This window comes from Paroedura picta, chromosome 2, assembly GCF_049243985.1.
Source record: "Paroedura picta isolate Pp20150507F chromosome 2, Ppicta_v3.0, whole genome shotgun sequence".
Classification (NCBI taxonomy): domain Eukaryota; kingdom Metazoa; phylum Chordata; class Lepidosauria; order Squamata; family Gekkonidae; genus Paroedura; species Paroedura picta.
This window is the reverse complement of record NC_135370.1, coordinates 135,564,292-135,589,340: the sequence shown is the minus strand read 5'-3', so window position 1 is coordinate 135,589,340 and position 25,049 is coordinate 135,564,292. Positions and strand designations below refer to the sequence as shown.

Sequence of the window (25,049 nt, the reverse complement as noted above, 5' to 3'; positions counted from 1 at the left end):
TTAAATAAAAAGTTTTATTTTGAAATAAAATTGTACATTGTCTATTTAAAGTGGAATAGGACAGATTTTATGTTGATGTGCAACTTGTTTGCTGTCTCTTTCCTAGGGCTCATACTTTGGGTGGCTAAAGCTGCTGATAGTATAGTCTGATACCTTCACAAGATTTCTTTATCAACATTGGAACAAATGCAAACTAGTTTTCTAGTGTATGGTTTTGTTGAATTGATACTTTTTAGATATCAGACTTTCAAAAGATGCAGCAATGCAGATACAATTAGTACTCAGACACCAGAAGCACTAATTTACATCTTCTAACCAAATGTATTGTCATACCTATTTGTTTCAGATGTTATTTGTATGTGCTTATATGTTTATCCAGAATGTGTAGGTCCTAGAACTCATAAATTGTTTGTGTACAAGTGACTGATTAAAGTATTTCTAAAATATATCTTCCACAGAAATTATTCGGTTCAACAAGCTTATCTATTCAAAATATTTTTAAAAAATAACATAAAGGCCTATATTTGATTAATTAAAAAATCTATTGTGGTATGTTTTGAATCAAGTAAGAAGACAATGTGTTTCATATGTGTCTTCCAATTGTAGTCTGGAGGTCATGACCAAGAACGAAAGAAATCAAAGCGTAGAGGTGATTTATACTCAATTCAGACATCACTGATTGTAGCTGCACTTAAGAAAATGCTTCCAATTGGATTGAATATGTGTACCCCTGGAGATCAAGAGCTGATTTCTCTTGCTAAGCTGAGATATAGCTGTGTAAGTCAATATTTTACTCTTTTTAAAAGCCCTGGGTTTTCGGTTTTCAAATATTGTTATACATGTAGGGTTGGAGCCTATTACTCCCTTCCACTTCAACAACCTTCCACTAGGGTAGGGAAGTATCCTTGCTTGGTGAAATGATCCAATCCATAGTGTGTGTGTATCCATACCAATCCCTCTGGGGCTCTGGTGTAACCCTAGGATTGAGAATGACTGCTTTAGACTACTGATTGCGTTGTGTGCTCTGGATGCTGTAAAAGCCTGGAGATGGTCAGAAGATTTTCTGCAAAAGTTGATTTTTATATGTAGTGTCACAATTTCCATGAAGGCAAATGTGGAAGTGGAAATTACTATCGAGTTGCATCCGACATCATAACCCAATAGGGTTTTCAAGGCAAGATATGTTTGAAGGTAGCTTGCTGTTGCCTGTTTCCATTGGTATCTTTGGTGGTTTCCCATCTAAATACTAACTAGGGCCAATTCTGCTTAGCTTTCACAATCTGATGAGATCAGGCATGCCTGATGATCAAGCTAGCCTAAGCTCTGATGAGATCTTGCTAGCTGCGGCTATCCAGGTCAGGAAAAGCTATTACAGAATATAATAATTTCAGTTAACGTTAACTATTCCTTTCTACTGGCATCATAGGTAGAGTTGCCACTAGATCTTCCTAGAATTACAAGTGATTTCCATATTTTAAAGACCTGTTTTGCTAGAGAAAATGGCAACTTTGGAACTTGATACCATCACATCCCTGCTGAGCTCCCTCCTGCACCCAAATTCTGCCCTTCCCCATTTCCTGTTGGCAGAGTTTGAATATGCAGACAAAGTACAATAGTCTGCTTAAAGAATAGTTTTTATTCAGAAAAGAAGCAAATATGTACAGAAAGATAGAGATAGAGAACATTCCGATCTGCCATGACACACTCTTGCTGCCCTGAAAGTCAGCAATCTTCAACAAAGAAATCCCAGGAAGCTCCTAACAAGAAATTGCTGAATGACTTTGAGCCACTCAGTTTCTCTCAGAGCTCTTTCAGCCTCACCTACCTCACTGTGTGTTAGTTGTGGGGAGATTAAGGGTAACCTCCTTTGAGACTCCTTCAAGTAGTAAAAAGTGGGGTACAAAAAAACCTCATCAACTAACTTGCCTGGGTTATCAGGTATTATTTCTCAACAATCACTGTGTTTACCGTATGTAGTTATGAATTTTGCAAGGAAATACCACAAATACCTGTAGTTCATGGCCCCTTAATCCATTTTCATTCATTCCTTTTCTTTCTCTGACACTTTCTCCAGCTATATAAATGGTTCTACTGAATGAAATGGATTATAACCCACAAAATCATATCAGTAAATCTAGTAAACTTGAAGGTGCCACAATTCACCATTTTGTGACTTAATTTGGAGGGTTATGTGCAACATAGATATTGTTAGCATCTTAGTTCAATTTATGGCACGGATTAATTGAGAAGTATTTTTCCCCACAGAAAGATACAGAAGAAGAGATCAAAGAACACTTACGCAGTAACTTACATTTGCAGGAAAAGGTAATGTTGAAAAAGTTATATGCTAAAAGAATTATTTAAAACTTTAGAGAGGAATTAGTTCTTTCTTGTGTTTATACCCTTTTAGGTTTAAATAAAGTCTGCAATATTCTTCCAAGTACTTAATATTTGGAGTGTTTGGAGGTAGCTTGCTATAAGGACAAATATTCTTTTCTTTAGTCAGATGATCCTGCAGTGAAATGGCAATTGAATCTCTATAAAGATGTCTTGAAAACTGAGGAGCCTGCCGATCCAGAGAAAACTGTGGAACGTGTGCAAAGGATCTCTGCAGCCGTCTTTCACTTGGAACAGGTGAAATGCAATATGTGTCTTAAAAGGAGAACATGTTTAATTCATTTTTGTTTCCAGCCCACATTAAATCTAACAAATTGAAATTTGTAGTTAAGACAGTGGGGGAACATTCAAGCACCCTCTCCACAGTTGCTTATAATCTTTTAGTGAGATGGGGAAAGGTGAGGTGAATGCAGTTGAGCTATTACTGGATTTACACAAATCTGAATCAAGGATTACAGATGTAATGTACAACAGTAACACACACTGTATGAATATATGGCTCATTAGTTCATGGAATGCATTACCTAGGAGAAAGCTCTTCACTAAAAGTAGAAGGATGTCTCTGCTCAAATGAGGGGTTTTGTGAACACTGAAAGCTACATACATACAAATACATTTTAGGGGGGGGGAATCAACAATTTGTAAAATTATTAGCTTGTTACCTACCATGGACTGCCTCTTGTGGATAGCGGTTGAGAATATTGTATTGTGCTAACACATCTTCCTGGGTTTTTGTGCCTCAAACATAAATGAAATCCATGCTTGTGCAAAATCTGAATCGTTTTAGAGTTAAAGTCTTTTGGTATGAAATCCTCTCCACTTCTGAGTTTGAGTTACCTAGGTATGCCCAGCATCTCCCATCCCTAGAGACTAGGCAAATTGGAAGAGGCAGGGAGGTAGTTTGTTGTGGGATTTGGGAATTGCGGGCTTTTATGTATTTTGTTATATTTTTTAACCTGTTGCAACATATTTATTGTTGTCAGTTGCTGCAAGCTGAAAGGTCGGGAGTGGTGGCCTATAAGCATCTTCTTTTGACCTCTGCCACCACAGCAGCATCGGTTGGAAGCCTTGCTTACAGAATTCTTTCCCAGATAGGTAGGTAGGTAGGTAGGTAGGTAGGTAGGTAGGTAGGTAGGTAGGTAGGTAGATAGATAGATAGATAGATAGATAGATAGATAGATAGATAGATAGATAGATAGATAGATAGATAGATAGATAGATAGATAGATAGATAGATAGATAGATAGATAGAGACCGTTGTTGTCTTTTTCCTATTAAATGTAAAAATGACAGTGTCAGTTGGGGAAATAAGTTTTTTTTTTCCTATCAGTGGTTTATAGCAAGAAATGGTGATGGGAGAATGGTGACAAGTTGCCTTCACTGACAGAGATCACAAATGCCTTTTCTATTGTGTAGATCCACTATCAATAGATCCACTATCAAAAATTTACCAAACAATCCAACCAAAACTGCTCCACTATTCTTAGAGCCATCTTCTAGGAACAGGCTATAAACAGATGCTATCACAGAACACTATGTTATTATCTGCCTTGACACCAAAGACTTCATTTAAATCAGTGTTGTCTTGTATTAAGTTTTAAAGCAATCTTTTGAGTTTGGCATTGGCACTTTTAATCTGTTATAGGCTCTGCTGAATTGGAATTAGATTTGTGTTACAGTTAATCGGCTGCTTCTAGTTGTGTAATGGTTTAGGTATTCTATCTAATTCAGAGTGATGTTTTCCCATAGGTTGAGCAACCACTAAGATCAAAGAAAGCTGTGTGGCACAAACTCTTGTCAAAGCAACGTAAAAGAGCTGTAGTTGCTTGTTTCAGGATGGCACCGTTATATAATCTGCCAAGGTACATTTATTTTAATGTGTTTTTACACAATATTCTTTTGATTAAACTTTACAACACTTTACAACTCTTTACAACACTGAAAATTCTTAACAGATTCTTCTGAAAATCTGTTGACATTCATCCTAATTCTGAAAGCAATCTGTTGGTCCCAAACTGAGCATATAGATGGGAGAGTCATGCCTATAATATTTGGGACATCAATGATAATGGAAAAGGGGGGAAATTATTTCAGTGATATGCTATGTATGTAGCATTTTTTAGTCTAAGCTGTAGGGATGTGCACCCAAAAATGTTTTTAATTCATGTTGATTCAGCCTGAATCAATTCAGGTAAACCTGAATCACCCAAGTCACTTGCTGCATATAGTCATTCAGAATCAGGTAATTCAGATTTAGTTCCTTTATGATGTGTAGTCATTAAAGATTATGGGAAATTTAGCATGTCTATTCAGTGTCTGGAGTGAGAGAGTTGAGGTAGGGGCACCAAATTTGCAGCATAGCTGCTGAAGTCTCTCCTCTAAAGAACCTCCAAGTTTCATAAAGATTGGATCAGGGGGGTCCAATTCTATGTGCACTCAAAGAGGGTGCCCCCATATTCCATCATTTCTTATGGTGGGAAAAAAATAACAAGCCAAGCAGAATCCCTGGGAAATCTTTACAGTGAAAGTGAAGGGAGGATTTTTGCCAGTCCAGCCTAACAGCAGGACCAGCACATTACTGCCCAGCAGAACCAGTGACACTATAGCAGTACCAATCCAAAAGTACTATGTTCAAATCAGAAAATCTATAAAGTAGGAACTGCATTGGAGGGGGCAATGAGTTCTACTGCTGGGTGGCATTGGATTCTCCTGCTACATAGATTGAACTGGTTCTGCTGTCCCTGAAGAAATGCCATTCCTGGTTCTACTTCAGAGTTTATCTGCTGTTAACTTAGTCCTGTTGGGGTTGATGCTAAATTGAACTGAATCATTTATCCTTTTTTCTGAAGCCTTAATCCTAAACCTAACAGACTCTGACTTGTAGGTTTCTGTTGTAATGCATATGAATTTTATTTTTCAACATTTTCATTTGCATTTACATTGTTTCTATGCTCTTTTGTTGATTTGCCATGATCCACTCCTTCCTGCATACTGCCTCCTATTTATTCTATGTTAACATGTAAACTGTATCTTTAGCTGGGATTGTGTGTGGATGACGCACAAATTAAATCTTGCTCCAGTTGGCCCTCAGTGGGGATATGCCCCCAATAGGAAGAAGGCATGCCCACACTGAGGGCCAATTGTGGGGCTTACCTGTCCTCCACCTCCTGCTTTCTGCCACTTTGGGGCAGTTATCTGGGTTGAAGAAGAGCTGGCCTCCAGCCCCGCTGACAGGAAGAAGCCATAGTGGCACCCGCACCCAGCCAGGCGACTGCTCTTCCTGGTCCTCCCTGCCTCCAGAAAGTGGTGGAGGGGAAGCAGGGATGAGCCTACTTGACCACAATGCAGTCTGAGAGCCTGTTGTGGTTGTGCTATATCCCTGGCTGGACAACTGTTCTTCCACACCCTCTCTGCCTCCATTGAGCAGCAAGAGAGGATAGGGATGATCTTGCTCGACTGTAGCACAGTCAAAGGCCTTGCCACAGTGATATTCCATGCCCATTTGGGCAACTGCCTTCCCCACCCTCCATACCTCTAGACAGTGGGGGTGGTAGGAGAGCCAGTTGCCCTCCAAAGCAGCTGTTCTCTCCAGGGGAAATTATGCTTGAAGATCAGTTGAAATTCCTGAAGATCTGTAGGTCCCCACCTGCAGGTTTGCAACCCAGCTGGCTACACACAGAAGAGGAGTAGGGAGTTGTAAAATAAATATTGCAACGTAAGTGATTATCTTTTTATTGTATTTGTACCTCATGCCTCCTCGGGGTGACATAAATAATGCTCCTATTCTTCATTATATCCTCAGAGCAATCCTGCAAAGAGAGAGAAAAACTAACTCAAGATTATTCAGTGAGCTTCATGTCTGAGCATGATCCCCCTAGCCCTGGTCTAACACTCTAACCACTATACCAAATAAGGATTGTGAACTTGTAATCTCAGTTGATGGGTTGTATGGGGCAGAACTTGGCATAAATCTTGCAATAATTCAAAGAGAACAAAATATTTTTGCTTTTCACTTAATATCATATCATCTAACAAAAACACAGACCTTAGTAACACAGCAGAACACCGATCTTTTCTTCCAGACAATTAACTTCTCCCTCCTTCACAGTCTGCTGCCCCCAAAGTCAATCTTTTCCCTCTTGTTGGTGGGCCATGAAGCTTCCATCTGTATGCTCTATGTACCAGCTTCCAGAATGAGGGTCCCAAACTAACTCCCCTCTAGATTGTTTTAGAGCTAAGTTATTTTTAATTATTGTTTTAGAACTAAGTTATTAAATTACAATTTAGAACAAAACTCTCCCTCCCTTATCAATTTCCATATATAAATCATAGTTAGACAAGATGTTAAGAGCCTATGATTTAAGCTCACCAGCAGAGCAGTCGGGCTTCCTTTTCTAAATTCCACATGTTCTGCACCCTTCATAATCTATGGGCTTCATCCCTTCCTGGTTCATTCCATTCCTAGCTACAGGTTACAAACTGTCTTATATACAAATTGAATTTCCATTGCTACCTGTGATATCTGAAAATCTATATAACAATTCTTGTTGGCAACTAGGGATGTATAATTCTGCATATGCTGGACTGTTCCCTGTGTTTTCTGTTATGACGGCATGCTTTAATTTGACATTTCTAGAATTGCACCTATTGATTGGTATGCTCATACAGCAATACACATCAGGACAGAATGAAGTGGTTATTCCAAAATAAGTTCATATTCCAAAATAGTTTATAAGTTCAGACCTTATCTCTTACTGCTTTACTGAAATTAAATTGTCTGTGTATTGTTAGTTAAAACTTATATGCTTTTCTTCAGACACAAAATTAGCAATTTCTTCCTGAGCACCTTTCAACGTGTATGGCTGGGAAAAGTACATGAAAAAACTCAATATGACAGGCTCATATTCACATTAACGGTAATGTAATGGCGAGCCACTTCCTTATGCACACACTTACTCCTATCCCAGCCATAATATGAAAAGAATTTGTACAATTTCATAAGGGATTCTGATTGGTCAGTCTTCAGTGATAAGTGCAAAATAGAATTGCTGGCAGTGAAATACAGTAAACTAATTAACAAACAGTTTCTTATTTGCAATAACAAATTAGTTGTATTTAATTCAGCCATTATAAAGTACTATGAAGGCTGTTTACCATATTTAAAATCTTAGGAGCCTGTATGGTATACATAAGTATAAATTTTCTAAGATTTCAGAATTAGTCATCTCTAGTAGGTAGGAATGATCTGAATCAATGTTTACATTAAGCTGGTTATTGATCTTTATACAAAAAGGGAGGCATTGTAAGTTTCATATAATGCAGCTTATTTTGCCAAAATATGCTTGCATAGAGAATGACAAATTGAGCTGGTTATACTAGATTTGGAACTTGAAAGAGTGGCATTAGTTAGACTTTGAGCATTATCAGTTTGGAAGACACACACCGACATAGCCAGTGAGGAGGTGCTTGGAAACATTGCTGTGAACTAGGCATATAAACCACATGAGCAAAGTTTATTTATTTATTTTACAAAATTTATACCCACTCTTCTGCCCTCGTAAAGACCAGCAAGGTGACTTACAACTTAAAAACATACATAATGGATTCATTTAAAAATATTTCTATTCCACCTGTCTGTCCAAATAGCATCCCCAAAGGGTGAATATGCAGACATTAAAATGTTTAAAAAATTAAAGTGGCAGACTTCCAGTGGGGGGAGATGGTGAGAATATATTTCGACTAATCTGGAGAAACACCATGGGGGGAAAAAATGACTGGTAGAAATTCTAGCTGATGTATTTCCCTGGATCAAAGGGAAATCATGAGATCAACCACTTTTCTTCATTAGACTCATTCCTCATGAGTAAATAGATGAGACAGAGATCTCAGTGGTTTGCCAGAGTTTGAGTGGCCTGAAGATTGGCTTACAAACTTGCTCCCATCTGCAGTGGAATTAAATTCCACCAAACTCCATTTATTATTAAATATACTCTACTGATAGGGAGAGTTTTTCTTGGAGACAAAGACTTTTAAAGGCTTCTAAAATATTTCTTACAGTGACAATTTCTGCACTGGGAACTTTGCTGCCCAGGTTCTTGTGCAGGAGCACAAATCCAGGGTGGACAAAGTGCACTGGGCCAAATGCTCCCCCATGGAGGAGCCAGAAGAGGCAGGGCAACCTGCCCCAGCTCAAACTCTAGCCTGCAGCCCAGCACTAAGCCACTAGTGCAGAAACAATAAGACACTTCCTCTTATTTCAACTTTTCCGACAAAAAGGAGAATTTATTTACTTTATTGATTTAAAATTGAATGCAAAATGCTTCAGTACAGAATATAAGAAAGTCTGAAACAGATGAAATTTTTCTATTGTTGCTTTTTATTTTTGATGAAGCTGCAATCAGAACTTCTTAAACTGTGTGCATAAATTGGATATTTGGGAATTCTGCTTTGTGTATGACAAAGTGATTTTGTTATTGGCTGGATTTTAATAACAAAGAATCTGAACTGCTATGGAGATGGGATATTGAAATACAAAATTTGTTGATGTAACAAATCAGCTGTTAGTTTTTTATAGTATAAGAGAGACATCTATTGGTTAAAGAAATTATTGCATTAAAGTTTAATGTTTATTTATTTATATTTTAATTTATATACCGCTGCTCTCGGGAGTACCGTCTCATGGCAGTTTACAATAAAACAGTAAAATGCAATATAACCCCTAAAATGCCCTCGCAAACAAGCAAACAGATGTTGTCATAGTCTCCAGCCTCCTTTAAAAAAAAACCCTTAATACTCAGCCTCATTGGCTGGCCACTGAGGCCTATGCTACTATCCAAAAAAGATGGGAGCCTGATCTTAAAGCAGAATGTAGAAAGCAAGTTGGGTGGGATCCACAGTTAGTAACTCTGATTCATGGGCCCAGCCTCAACCAAATGCCTGGTGGCAAAGCTCTGTCATGCAGGCCCTGCGGGACCCTGAGAGTTCCATCAGAGCCCTTAGCTCTTCTGGGAGCTAATTCCACCAGGCCGAAAAGGCCCTGGCCCTGGTTGAGTCCAGGTAGATATCTTGGGAGCCCATGACAACCAGCAAATTCATACCTGCCACATGAAGGGTCCTGTGGGAGGCATAAGCAAATAAGCAGTCCCACAGAAAAGTACCTTAAATTTGATCCAGAACCAAACCGGTAACCAGTACAGTTGTCGCAACACCAGATGGATATGGCCCTCCTGGATGACCTAGTGAGGACCCTCCCAGCCACATTTTGCAACAGCTGTAATTTCCAGATCAAAGACAAGAGGAGACCCGCATAGAGCAAGTTACAGAAGTCTAATTTAGAAATGACTGTTGCATGGATCACTGTGGCCAAGTGTTTTGTGGACAGGTAGGGTGCTAGTAGACGATCCTGGCACAGGTGGAAAAATACCATCTGGGCTACTTTTGTGAGCAGAGCCTCCATTGTTAGGGAAGCATCAGAAATCACCCCCAAAATCCTGGTGGCTGGTGCAGGTGTCAGCTGTACCCTATCCAGGCAGGGAAGGCATGCTTCCTGGTCCTGTCCCCTTCTGCTCAGCCACAGGACCTCCATCTTGGAAGGTTTGAGTTTCAGACAATTCTGCCTGAGCCATCCAGCCACTGATTCCAAACAACTGGCAAATGTAGTCCGTTCATCCATCCATGGACTCTTCTACATCTAGTAAATGCTCCTCAAAAAAGGAGGAATTACCAAAGTACAATTTGGAATATAACTATAACAAACACTCCTCAAAAGGGTGGGGGAATATTTTGAAAAAATGAAAACAATACATTTGAAAAAAACTAAAACGAGACATTATTTGCCTACAAAGACTCATATTAGACAAAAGACACAAAGTATTAGGTTTATAAAGATTTGGAAGAATAATTTATTTTCATCAAGTATTACAAACAAAAATGGTGTATATCAAACCTCATTTAAATGGTATTCTTAGCAGATATGTATGTGGGTATCGAAATTGACTTATCTGGGTTAAGACATTGATTTTAGAAATCTATGCCCCAAATGAAGATAAATTAATTTGTTGTTGTTAGGTGCAAAGTCGTGTCCGACCCATTGCGACCCCATGACTATGATCCTTCAGGCCTTCCTGTCCTCTACCATTCCCCAGAGTCCATTTAAGTTTGCACCTACTGCTTCAGTGACTCCATCCAGCCACCTCATTCTCTGTCGTCCCCTTCTTCTTTTGCCCTCAATCTCTCCAAGCATTAGGCTCTTCTCCAGGGAGTCCTTCCTTCTCATGAGGTGGCCAAAGTATTTGAGTTTCATCTTCAGGATCTGGCCTTCTAAGGAGCAGTCAGGGGTGATCTCCTCTAGAACTGACTGGTTTGTTCGCCTTGCAGTCCAAGGGACTCCAGCACCAGAGTTCAAAAGCCTCAATTCTTTGACGCTCGGCCTTCCTTATGGTCCAACTTTCGCAGCCATACATTGAAACTGGGAATACCATACCCTTGACTAAATGCACTTATGTTGACAGGGTGATATCTCTGCTTTTTAGGATGCTGTCTAGATTTGCCATAGCTTTCCTCCCTAGGAGCAAGCGTCTTTTAATTTCTTTGCTGCAGTCCCCATCTGCAGTGATCTTGGAGCCCTGGAAAATAAAATCTGTCACTATCTCCATTTCTTCCCCATCTATTTGCCAGGAATTGAGAGGGCTGGATGCCATGATCTTTGTTTTCTTGATGTTGAGTTTCAAGCCAAATTTGCACTCTCCTCCTTCACCTGCATCAACAGGCTCTTTAGTTCCTCTTCACTTTCTGCCACTAGAGTGGTATCATCTGCATATCTGAGGTTGTTGATATTTCTCCCTGCAATCTTGATCCCAATTTGTGACTCCTCTAACCCTGCCTTTCTCATGATGTGCTCCGCATACAAGTTAAATAGGCAAGGCGACAGTATACAGCCTTGCCGAACTCCTTTCTCAATTTTGAACCAATCAGTGATTCCATGTTCAGTTCTCACTGTTGCTTCTTGACCTGCATATAAGTTTCTCAAGAGACAAATAAGATGCTCGGGTATTCCCATCTCTTTAAGAACTTGCCACAATTTGTTGTGCTCCACACAATCAAAGGCTTTAGTATAGTCAATGAAGCAGAAGTAGACGTTCTTCTGGTACTCCCTAGCTTTTTCCATGATCCAGCGTATGTTGGCAATTTGATCTCTAGTTCCCCTGCCTCTTCGAAATCCTGCCTGGACTTCTGGAAGTTCTCGGTCCACATATTGCTGGAGCCTAGCTTGTAAAATTTTGAGCATAACTTTGCTAGCATGAGAGATAAATTATTATTATTATTATTATTATTATTATTATTATTATTATTATTATTATTATTAGATTTATAGCCCGCCACTCCCTTGCGGCTCGTGGCGGGTAACAATATCGCAAATCCCCATTAAAACTCCATAAAACAATAATAACATTGCCAATATTGCCGGCATGGCAAGAATGGCAGCTCAACTCCCCCCCCCTCCCTCCCACTACTAGCGGGTGGAGAGGAGGTCCTGATGATGTTTTGCTTCGGGTCCAGAACCCGAGTCCCCGGGGGAGGCATAGATCTATTATCAGCCCCGGCCTCAACCATAAACCTGGCGGAAGAGCTCTGTCTTGCAGGCCCTGCGGAACGTTGAAAGATCCCGCAGGGCCCGCAGCTCTCCCGGGAGCTCATTCCACCAGGTCGGGGCCAGGACCGAAAAGGCCCTGGCCCTGGTCGAGGCCAGGCGTGCTTCCCTAGATAATATAAAAAAACTTGTATTTTGAAAGTTGGTGTCTGATGACTACTGGAATGGAGTGACTTTGCTGCAAATTGATAAACTTTTTTTGGGGGAGAGATTAAAATTACACAGGGAAACGTACCCAAAATATTTTTTGATTTGGTGGGAAATTTGGGTTTAGTGGATATTTGGAGACAAATGAATGGTACCTCAAATGAATTCATATAGTTCTCAGAAAGACATAGATCTTTATCAAGGATAGGTATAATTTGGATTTTCAGAAATGTTATTGAATATTTTCTTAGATCCCAAACCGGTACATTTGATTACTAAAGGAAAATAAAATACATTTAGATTGAAATTAAAAGAATATTATTCCCAAAAGAAGCTGTCACTGAAGTCTGTAAACAAATTAAGTGTCTGATGAAATTTAAATAAAATTTACATAAAAGCTGATTTGAGAATGGTTAGGGATGCAAGTATAACTGTTATAAGAGGTCATTTTATACAACATAATGCTGAACATAATGCTCCTGGTAAGTGTACCCCCCATCCCCCACCAGCTGCTTGGAGAGATGTGGCAACTCTATCTGTGTTAGAGTTTTGCCACTTTCTTAGCTATTTTCCACAATTGGAATCCTTTTTTTCCACAGACAAGTGAATGACAAAACATTGTTTGCTGGTTTCTACAGAACAAAAATGCTGTGATGAAGAGACGTGTAACTAGTTTGCACTATTAACACTGGCCTAATAAACCCCCAAGCAGAATAATTACTGTAGAGTTAAGTCTATATGAGGTACAAAAGCTCAATGCATGCTGTCCATTGAAGGCATTGTTTATCAAGGATATTTCTTAAAAGCCAATAAGTTGAAGAATGTATTCCATTTTATAATGTGAAGAAATGCAAACTACAATTCTTCCAATTCCCACTCCAGTTATTATTTTTGTATCACTGTCCCTCTACATGTTCAAAGTTTTTTTTTCTTTCTTGTGCATTCGGAGCTAAAATTTAAGCTGCCTCTGAACTGGAATTATACCTGAAATTAATTATTTCAGATTGGGTCAGAGATATTAAGAGGGCTGGAAAAAATTCTGAGGGGAAAAACTCTCAAACTTGTAACAAAACTTCTTTCCTGCTTGAAAACCATACCCAAAATTGATATGAATATTTTTATTGTATTCACCTAAGGAGAAAATATGGAGGTGCTTCCTTCTGCAACAGTTTGAGTTCCATTTTATGTATGATGATAGAATGCTGATCTGTGAATGATGTTTCAAGAAACGATTATATCTGTGTTTTAAAATTCATGTATTTATTTTCATTATACCCCACTTAATCTGACTTCTAGATCCTAATCCAGCATTTTAACTTCTACACTACACTGACTCATGCAGCATGGTGCTAAAAGGTTAAAACAAACTTTGATATGTATGGGGGGATGTGACGTAGAGATGCCAGCCAACAGGTGTAATTACAGCTCATCTCTAGAGCACAGAGCTCCGTTCTCTTGGAGAAACTGAATGCTTTTGATGGTGGACTTTTGATGACATTGTACCTCACTGAGATCCCTGGCCTCCCCAGGATCCATCCCTAAATCTCCAGTTTCCCAACATGACAACCCTTCCCCCCAACCTCTGCTGGTGGCCGAGGGGCCCTTGCAAACCTACTGTATGTATTATGTATTAACTTCTGTGATTATGGGGGAAATTGACTATTTTATTCTGAATATATACTGACCAATCAGAAGAACAAAATTGTACAAAATCCATATGCTTACTAATCATTAACCTCCTTAGCTTTTATATTGTATTTCGTTTATCCCTTTTGATCTCACTTTCACACCCCCTCAGGCACCGTTCTATTAACCTGTTCCTCCATGGTTATCAGAAATTTTGGATAGAAACAGAGGAATATTCATTTGAGGAGAAAATAGTTCAGGATTTGGCTGTAAGTACAGAAATAACTGGGCTCAATTTGAAATGCCCACATTAATTCATTATATTATTACCAATATACATCTATCTGTTGTTAAATGTGTATAGTTGTTCTGTGCCAGAGTTTAAAAGATTTTAAATCTGTAGAGCACAAGTTGTTTATTTTCTGGGATTAGAACAAAAATTATACCAGTCTATACAATAGAACAGAACTTTATATGCTGAGTACAGTCAGAGCATATGCCACCCTTGAAAGCAACTTTCTTAGAAACAGGATTGCACTAAAATGGATCATTGTTCTGTTTTGTTCAGTTTGGCAATCCAGTGTTTTAATTCAAATATATTTGAAAGATTAACACAATAAATGCTTCTTTGTGTTTTTGACTTTTTGTTATTGCATAACCCTCCATTTATTTACCATTCTGAGCTATTTTTTTCTACTTTTGTCTTCTTGTTATTATTATTCTTATAAAATGACATTGTAACGAAGTGTAAAGATGTATACAGTGTTCAGCAGTACTGTTGCCTTCCCTTATATTGTAATTGAGGACTCTTAAAGTTTTTTTACAGGTTGCCAACTCCAGGTTAGGAAATACCTGAAAAAATTGAGGGTAGGACATGGGAAGGGAAGTGTTTGGGGGAGGGGAGGGGAGGGGTGTAATGCCATAGTTTCACTCTCTAAAGTACAAAGCTAAAAGGAAAAAAATGCTAAGTGAGAAGTAATAATTTTACAGAATCTCCGAGGAAGGCAAATCCATGCCATAAAGGCCATAAGAAGCACAGAATGCTTGATGCTTCTGCACAAAATGACATCATCCATTTATGGTATACTATTTTGTTTCTTTCACTATTTGTAATTTTTAATTTATAAATTATTCCAATTTAATTCTTGCACAGACCCCTTCAAAAAAGAATGAGGAGGAAGAGGAAGAAGCTGAAAAACATCCTGACCCTCTTCATCAAATTATTCTTCATTTTAGTCGGAATGCTCTCACAGAAAGAAGGTAGCTGGACTATATTTAAAGTTATATAGACCCAGCTGTAATATTGTTTTCCAATCCCTAGAGGTTCTGCTGCTTTAAAAACCATAAAAAGCCTTTTGATAGCCAGCTGTCTGACAATCAACTTCCACAGAGGAGTACTAGACAGAAATTGCTCAGGAGGCACTACTGGGCCCTCACAGGTATAGACATGGCTTCCAAAGGGCTTCTGGTTAGAGTGAGACCATTGGACATGGCCTAGTGCCTTCAAAAGGCTAAAGGGAAGAGATCAGGGAAGACAGACTAGCTGTGACTCCCAGTCCAGAAAAAGAGTAGACCTATAGAAGAGGAGATGAAACAAGGTGGTACTTAATCCCCATTTCTTTGTCAGGGGCCAAGGGAAAGAAATTCAGACAACTTGTACCATGTTGTATGATGGGTTGGGCCTGGGATCCCACAGTACAACTATTAGTCCCCTTTCCCCATGTGTAGCATCATTTAGCTGCACCTACACACCATATAATGAACTGTCATGAGGCCCCATCTCATGAGTTCATTATACCCTGTAGATAAAAACTGTTGTTATTGTTGTTAGGTGCGAAGTCATGTCCAACCCATCGTGACCCCATGGACAATGATCCTCCAGGCCTCCTTGTCCTCTACCATTCCCCAGAGTCCATTTAGCTAACATTAGCTAACAACTGTAGCCAATCATAATTCTACATGGTTCAACTGAGGAGCTTTGGTGTAGTAGCAAACCAGTGCACCTGACACTAGGATGGTTGTTAATTGATTAATATTAGCATGATAATTTTTGAGATAAGGCATTTCAAATGAAGATTGAAATGTAGCCATTTTCAGGTGATTGGCATAATGCTAGAGCAGATGATATCTTGACTTAAACTGACTTTCTTCAAATCTAAACTATTTGAAAAAAATCTTGTGATTAAAATGGGCACATTTACAAGTCATATTTGTGTGCCCTTTTGAAACTTCTGCATTTAAAAAGTAGCTTGAAAGATACCATATAAAATTCTGGTTGTGGGGGGGACCCTACTGTGTGTACAGATTTGACCCATTTTTATAAATTCTGCCATGATATAGAAGCATCATTTTTAATGGAATTTTGTTTCTGCTTCCTTGTGAAAGTTCTAATCTACATGACTTCTCACATTACAGTGATGTACATACTTCCTTGTGTAAAAATGCCTGCATTTTACATTCTGGTATCTATTGCTGATTGGTTAGTGCTGCCAATTGTAAGTGTAAATGAATGAATAAATGTGGCTGTATGGATTCAGTCCATTATCCTTAAACAAGTGACTTACAACATCAGATTGAACATGCAAATGATACATTAAGGGATAAAAAACAGACTAATGAAGTCCATGTTTCTGAATATGGGATTGTTTTTTTCACTGTTTTGCTCTACTCATTTGCATATGGATTTATGTTGGTTCATCAAGGCAAAGATTTTGGATTAGGGTTCTATTCTTCTTAGGGAAGATTCTCCATTTAGTTAAAGAAAGTAAACACTTCTCCAAAAGAAAGGATGATTCTATTATGAAAATTTCAGTTTCTGTCACATCATGAGTCATAATGAGTGTGTAATGGAGGTCTGAAGAAAGAAAGAAAGAAAGAAAGAAAGAAAGAAAGAAAGAAAGAAAGAAAGAAAGAAAGAAAGAAAGAAAGAAAGAAAGCAAGCTTCACAGATGGAAGTTGGGACTGGAGAAATGATAGATGGTTTGGTTGCATCTCATTCTAAACCATTCCTTTCTTTATTTGCATTTTCCGTGATAGAGTTCCAAACTCTGCCTGTGCCAACCTGGTAGAAGAAGAAGATGGGAAAGGGTGCTGGTGGCTTGGATTGAATAAATAGTGGACAGGGAAAGAGTTAAACATAATGGGCCATTAGAACTCTGGTGCATGCATTTGCACCTACTGTGTAAGGACCTTCTTAGTAGTGCCTTTAACTGTCAATTTGTTAAAGTATATTTCCCCAGGTAGTGGGACATGTTGGTTTTCATAGGTATGATGTCATTTTAATAGAGTATTAATCTAATAAAAAGAGTAAAAAGAAAGGAGAAGTTAAAACTTAGTGCCTTTTTAAGTCACATTGTAGCCTTCACAAAAAGAAAATCTTCTTAACAGAACAATTACAAAACATTATGATTAGAGTTTTCATTTATTGTTAAAAATTGATTTAGTGCCTGATAAAATCATAGATAATCATCAGAACTATAGAAAACCATGGCTGGAATTTCTAGTCGCTTGTAAGCATTTTGGGGGCATAAAAGAAGAAAAATAAAAATAATTCTTGCAAGTCAACAGATAACGTTTTTCAATTGTAAATGTATGATTTAACAATGAATCCAATATAGTCTTTAGACTTATAGGCTTATCAGATGGCATCATGGTTTGCAAGACGTTGAAAGTCTGCTTTATTGATACATGGAATTACAGTTGACCTAGTGACTTCTAAGTTCATTTCAGATTCAGTTTTAGTAAAACAACTTCTTTATTACAGCAAATTGGACAATGACCCATTGTATACTGCATATTCAGCAATGATGGCAAAGGTATGTATCTCATTTCAAAATCCACCTTAAAACAATGATTTTAAGGTCTCCATTTATGTTATATAATTTTTAATCTTGATCTGACAGAGCTCCTCAGATTTTTTTTCAAACTGGTGAATAACCATGGGAGGACTGAAATTCAGTTGGGACCATGATAATGGAAGGAAGGTTTTTAAATTATTTTCCCCTGTACAATTTTACTGATTCAGCTTACCCTCTAAAGCTGCTTTTTTTCTATGTGGTTTCCTCCTACATGTCAAAGAAGAACTCTGGGGAAGGCTGATTGAGATTAGAGAAAAGGTTAAATCCCATCCTTCTGGTCCATTAGCAAGCCTTACAGCTGCTATTTGTTTGTTTATTTTCATACCACCCTCCCAGTGAACTGGCTCATGCCACATCTCTGTACACTGCCCCTTACAAATTTTTCATCCTAAACTTGGGAGTAGTACCTCACATAATTCTATATAAGTAGTTTAAGGCCTTTGAGAAATCTTAATTTGAAATAAGTATAATTTTATAAGGCAATTGTAAGTCACTTTGAAAAGTAAAAAGGCAGTGAAAAATGTGGTGTAAAACCAACTCTTCTTCAAAGCCACATGATGTGGTAGGGGTTACCACTCTCCCCTCAGTTCACTTTTTGCCACTGCTGAGAGAGGTCTGTTCAGCAAGATTCAAAATGAGAGGTGAATGTCTTATAAATTTTTAAATTATTGGTCACTGTTGTAAGGACATGGCCTTGTTTGAATGAATGAATGAATGAATGAATGAATGAATGAATCATAGAGTTGGAAGGGGCCATACAAGCCATCTAGTCCAACCCCCTGCTCTACGCAGGATCAGCCCTAAGCATCCTAAAGCAATGAATGAATGAATGAATGAACGAATGAACGAACGAACGAACGAACGAACGAATGAATGAATGAATGAATGTAAGGAGACCCAAGTAGAGAGCTCTCTCACCTATGTTCTGACAGAAAATCTTGACAATACCAAAACCTTGCTGTCAAACCACCCTAGAAATGGAGGCATGGAAGAGAAGTTGATCTGGAAGCTCTCTGAGACCCATTATGCACGGGGGTTTTAGCGCACATTCGGGGTGTAATGGCGGCGACTAAAATCACGGATAACGCACGGAGCCGGCTGCAACCGGCTGCAGCTTCGGTGCATGCCGCCGAAAAAGCCGCGTCAGTGAAACGCGGAAGAAAGCACAGCTTCCGGGTGAGCGGGGCGCAACCAGAAGCGGCGCCCGGATCGGCGTGTGCATAATCGGTTACTCTGGGTTTTGCCGCCGTCGCGCCTCGCCCCGTGTATAACCGGTATGCGTCGCGTCTTCCCCCTCCGCGTTTTCCATGTGAACCGAAATCGCCGTTTCGGCGGCCGTGCATAATGGGCCTGAGAAATGTCCTTGGCACCTTAAATTCACAAGGAGAGATAGTGCCAGTCCTGATGGTGCCAAATTGGAAGAGGAATATGCCCTGTCTAGGGCTGCACCTAGCCCACCAATGAAGTAGGAAGAAGTTGGGCTCCAACGAACTAAAGGCTAGTCTGGCTGCTGTTATCATTATTGCTTTTGCTAATAATAAACTGGAAGTCCTCACTGATTACTTGTACATTCGTGGTGGATTTCCCAAGCAAATAGAAAAGTGCTTTATAAATTGAACAGAGGCACCCACAGAAACAGTAATACCAGTATGATGTGAAATAAACATGTTCTATGAAAAAGGAAAATAGAATTGAGAGAGAAGTTGACTTGTTCAAACCCCTCAAGGCTTATAGTAATCTAGAGTGAGATATCAAGTTTCCCAAATTCTTAGCAAGCCCACATCTTGACATCTATTTATTGACACCGCCTATTGGCTAGTAATAATCTGATTAAGTTCCTCCTCTGAAGGAATGTAGTTGATGCAGGACTTAATGTAAACCTGAATTTTAGGAGGGTTCATGAAGAAAAATGATTAGAAGCTTTGTGGTATCGGATACAAGAGTACATCCAGAGAAAATGAACTTTATAAATGATATAGCTATGGGAATCATTACACTGACGGGAATGCTAGCTGAACAGAACCCAGGATGAAGGTTAGTTGGAAGATGAACTTGAGTCTCTAAACTGCAGTTACAATTTATCTGAGTTGCCAGAATTTTTAGCGTTATAATCTGGTATGAAGATAAAAATGGGGGCTACTGACAATTAATAGCATAATCCTAAAAACACTGTCCTGGGAGTAAGCCATAACAGAATTATGAACAGACCTCATTAGGATTCTACTGGAATTTAGCAACTGATAATTTCTGCCCTTGTGAACTCACCTGCACTATGCAGAAGACATAGTACATGGGGAGGAGGTGTCATGTGCCTTGGCTGGAAGAATTGGGGCTAAATTATGTTTCCAAGTTGTATACATGGAGTGTGCAAGGAAGTGAAGAAAGGATGAGTAAAGGAAGGGTGACAACTTGCTGGATTTACTTGTCGAAGAACTCTCTCATACTCCTTGGGCAGTGAATCTTTCTATTCACAAAGATTTGGGAACCAGAGAATTAAGATCTTGTTTCAAGTAAAACGGAAGGAATACAAATAAATTGTGGGACTTATTCCTCTTTTGGATATTAGATTACTTTTGTCTCCTTACTGGAAATTCCAAGAATTTCTTCTTTTTCAAATAAATAGGATAAGATTGCTGGTATTTATAGCACAGATGGGAGAACAACCTGGATGTATGTGAGAGAAAGAGAGAGAGAATGAGAGAGTGAGTGAATTAATGAATTGATACTGTGCATATGTATAAGTGAATTCTTCAAGCTACTAGGTGTATGAAATTTTTTAAAAAACACAGAAAAATGTACATTTTTCCTTGTAAATGCTACTTCTAAATGTTGCTTTAAAGTACAAGATTCTACATAAATGACAATTATCAACAAATTTATATGAAACAACAAAAAACTAAGAGTAGCATTTAAAGTTCTGCAAGATGAGGAGGAGAAAGCATTCCAAACTTAAAGCTTTATCTACATGCGACTGCATTATCATGGTTAACAGACTGGATCATAGATATGACCTCAAGAAGCTTAGCATTGAAAAGTGTAGGTTAGAAGATGGCCTACATAATCTTTTATGGCCCACACAAAAGCCCAAGAAAAATCCAGACTTAAATTACTGGGCCCTTGGAAAAAATATAAACAGAGAATAACAGGAAACTTATCTTTTTTGAATTCTCCAATCGTGGCCCATTTTGATAAAGCCCAACAGAAAAGAATGGGCTCTCTAAAATATAAAGATCTGTTAACAGCTATGGATAAATTTTAAACGTACTCAAAAAAGGTTACTCAAGTACTTAAGTACTTGAGTACTTAAAACGTACTCAAAAAAGGTTACAAAAAAGGGTGTTGGGGATGTCCTGCCCCTCCGATGTTGCCAGCAACCATACCTGGGGGCTAACGGAGCCCAAAGAGGTGGATCCCTGGCGTTGGGGCCCAAAGGAAGATGCGGCAAAAGGACCCAACTCATGCCCATGGGAGAGTCGGACAGAGACAGCACAGTGGCTATTTGCAATACCTGACTACCTGCGGACGAGGGTGGTGTCTTCTGGGCAATTAGGGAAGGCAGAGGCTCTCTGCAAGGGCCAGGGAGAGGAGATAGGCAGGTCACAGCTGCAACCAAGAGTGTGGCAGCCAGAAGCAGACATCAAAATCAGGAAGGAGCTGGGGAGGGGGCTTTGTAAGCTTGGGGGGTGGCATCAGGGGAAAGGAAGGGTACTTAAGCCAGAGGAAATGTCAGGGGGGAGGAGGGGCCCAAGGATAGTGCAGTAACTATGGCGAGCCCAGGGAGAGACCTAATGAACAGGACTAAGCAGCCTCCAATTCTGAGATGTTGTGGCTATGGAAAAGTACTGATCCCATACCTGACACCCTCCCAGCATCATAGCAGAGAAAAGCAGGTGACAAGACCCCACGGACCCTGACAAGGGGATAGAACCAATGATTTGAATACTTTACGTTTTGGATAAAAATTCATACTATCTTAGAAAAGATGTTAAATATATTTCCAATGCATCCTGATTATGTTATTACATGTAATACCAGTCAATAGTCCTCACAAAGCTGAAGATTTCTTTTTCCACACAACCACAGCAGCAAGAATAATCATAGCTAAGAACGGGAAACAACAGGACCTACGAAAAATAACGGACTAGTTGGATAAGCTAGGAGAACAATCCAAATGGCAAAGCTAACCAGTCTAGTCAATGGCAGATCAGAAGAAGAATTTAAAGAACTATACAGATTATGCATAGATAGTTAATATATGTATTAGTTGAATAAGGGCTGAACAAGTTTAGTATTCTTGTATCTTATTCTTTTGTTTCTTTCTTTCTATTTCATGCTTTATAATTAATAAATGCTGGCACTTGCAACAAAAATAAAATAAATAAAATACTCCTAAATTATCTGAATTATCTTCCACATTAAAAACAGAGCTGTCAAAGTGGTGAAGATGATGAAGATGACGATGAAGAAAAGGAGAAGACATTTGAGGTGGATATTTTAACTATAATTTTTTTATCTTACAGTTTGAAAAAATAAAGTAACAATAGAGACAATGTAATGATAATTGCTGATTTGAGAGAGAAGTTATGCATTCTATCCATACTATTCCTGGAAAGATAGTCTGAGATGAAATACAGCATGAATATGTATATTTTCAGTTATTAGTGAAACTTTTTAATGAAATGTTATGGAGATCTTTTCATAGAAATCAAAGCTTGCCAGATGTTGCCACAGTACGGTGGTTTATTATCAGGCTAATAATCCAATTCACATCTCATTTCCAAAGCTGTCCTATGTGTGGCTTCTCAGATCTAAGAGATTAAAATAAGTGAGTTTAGACTGGAGTATCTTTTCATAGGACATTACTATTACTCTTTCTAGATTTAAGAGAGCCAGTTTGGTGTAGTTGTTAGGAGTGCGGACTTCTAATCTGGCATTCTGGGTTCGATTCTGTGCTCCCCCACATGCAACCAGCTGGGTGACCTTGGGCTCGCCACAGCTCTGATAAAACTGTTCTGACCGGGCAGTGATATCAGTGCTCTCTCAGCCTCACCCACCCCACAGGGTGTCTGTTGTGGGGAGAGGAATGGGAAGGCGACTGTAAACCGCTTTGAACCTCCTTCGAGTAGGGAAAAGCGGCATATAAGAACCAACTCTTCTTCTTCTTCTTCTTCTTCTTAACAATGCTTTTCTTTCTTTCTTTCTTTCTTTCTTTCTTTCTTTCTTTCTTTCTTTCTTTCTTTCTTTCTTTCTTTCTGTTTTTGAGTAGTTTTTGGCTATTAACCACAGGTACCATTACATATTAAGGAAAAAAGAAATACTAAATTATCTCTGTATTTTCATGTTCAGGAAAAGGAAATGGAAAAGCAAAAAACTCTTTATCAACAGTCTCGACTCCATGAACGTGGAGCTGCTGAGATGGTATTACAGATGATTAGTGCCAGTAAAGGTAAGATTTCTATAAATAAATACAGGATTATTTGGCTTTTATGCATGCATTATTTTGGTACAAAGGGGCTGATTGTACATTATAAACATACCAAAATATAAAATAAGATATACAAAAACATCTCTTCATAACTTAAATCTCATTGTCAAATGGTGATGCAGAAATGTCCTTCAATTTAGCAGTTATTGTACTGCATGTACTTCTGTTTTCATGAGACCAAATCAAATTGCATAAGTAATATCAACCCCACTCCACTGAGTAGTCTGGCAGATATGGCAGGGACAGTGTGCTCAGTGAAACCATATTATGTGGTAGTAGGTTTGTTTTTTTCTCCAAGCATGGTACTGCCTGAAACATTATAAAACATGAGTTATTTTACTCACTTGAATTATTGTGTCTTTGATTAACAGGAGAAATGGGACCCATGGTAATAGAAACTTTGAAACTTGGTATTGCTATTCTAAATGGAGGCAACTCAGTTGTTCAGCAGGTAACCATATTTAACAGTCGATTTTCTATCTGTTCATGCATATTCTGTTGAGAATGTTAATATTGTATTGCTAGAAGCATTGAGAAGTTAAGGGTTATGATTAAGAGCAATTTGGCTGTTCAGGAAATTGAATAAGAAAATGTATGAATAATTGTTCATTCAGCATATTTCAAGTTGCTAGCTAAAATGGCAAAAGTTCTGTGGATATGGTAAAAGTGTCATAAAATGCCTCTGTCCATTTAAAATACATAGTTTCCTCAAACTTTTGTTTTCAGAAAATGTTGGACTATCTGAAGGAGAAGAAAGATGCTGGCTTTTTTCAGAGTCTTTCTGGCTTAATGCAATCTTGCAGGTAAAGACACATGAGTTTTCCATTAACACTGCTGAATCTTCAAGCAGACAGACCTATTTCATAGAATGTCAACTTGCTCTTTAAGTTCCATAATATCAACATATGGTGATATATCACTGCATATGCATGTTTCCCCTCCTTTCATACTTCTTTAAAAAATTCTTAGACTGAAATCCAAAGTAGCTTTTTCAACAGAAGAGTATTATATTCTTACACTTTCATCAGCTTCTGGATTTTAACAACTGGTTCACTGACTACAGAAAATTAGGTATTTAGTTGCCAACAAATCAGTGTAATAAATGTGTTTTCAGCTGCCTTAATGCATCAGACAAATAATGTTTAGTTATGTTATTATATATGTTCTCATCTGTTTTTATTCTTATGCTATATGACCGTGATTCAGACAATTAAATAAACTATATTTTTTCATAGAATAAAAACATTTACTTAAGGCACACTCATTTTTTTATTTAAGACTCTGTATAGAAAAAACATGCTTGGAAAATTTTGATTTTCAAAATATTATGTTTTTACCAAATTATATAAGTCCAATCACATAGTTTTGGTGAGAGATTAAATTAGTTATTCTAAAAAGTATTTCAGGAACATTTTTATCTCCCCACATAATTCCCTGTGACAGCAGAAGCATTATTGTGAAACATGATTAGATTTAAGAAGACACCTTTGATCCTTCAACAAGAGCCAGTTTGGTGTAGTGCTTAGGAGTGCGGACTTCTAATCTGGCATGCCAGGTTCAATTCTGCACTCCCCCACATGCAACCATCTGGGAGACCTTGGGCTCGCCATGGCACTGATAAAACTGTTCTGACTGAGCAGTGATATCAGGGTTCTCTCAGCCTCACCCACCCCACAGGGTGTCTGTTGTGGGGAGAGGAATGGGAAGGTGACTGTAAGCCGCTTTGAGCCTCCTTTGGGTAGAGAAAAGCAGCATATAAGAACCAACTCTTCTTCTTCTTCTTCTTCTTCTTTGGGAGCACTGAGATTTTAACCTTCAAACTGAAAAAAGAGTACAACTTTGTTGATTGAAAATTTGTTTTTGACAAACACACATTAGCATTTGTTCA

General features: G+C 38.5%; 1 protein-coding gene across 1 annotated transcript in view; it reads left to right on the top strand.

The window, feature by feature from the left end:
• Positions 1 to 25,049, top strand: part of RYR3 (ryanodine receptor 3) — a 367,896-nt gene that overhangs the window by 279,204 nt on the left and 63,643 nt on the right. The window contains exons 71-81 of the mRNA XM_077322945.1: positions 607 to 777; positions 2,266 to 2,325; positions 2,503 to 2,634; positions 4,147 to 4,259; positions 13,992 to 14,088; positions 14,973 to 15,079; positions 17,583 to 17,634; positions 22,102 to 22,161; positions 23,023 to 23,122; positions 23,533 to 23,612; positions 23,888 to 23,964. Coding sequence (XP_077179060.1) covers positions 607 to 777; positions 2,266 to 2,325; positions 2,503 to 2,634; positions 4,147 to 4,259; positions 13,992 to 14,088; positions 14,973 to 15,079; positions 17,583 to 17,634; positions 22,102 to 22,161; positions 23,023 to 23,122; positions 23,533 to 23,612; positions 23,888 to 23,964 — 1,049 coding nt within the window. The remainder of the gene's footprint in view (positions 1 to 606; positions 778 to 2,265; positions 2,326 to 2,502; positions 2,635 to 4,146; positions 4,260 to 13,991; positions 14,089 to 14,972; positions 15,080 to 17,582; positions 17,635 to 22,101; positions 22,162 to 23,022; positions 23,123 to 23,532; positions 23,613 to 23,887; positions 23,965 to 25,049) is intronic.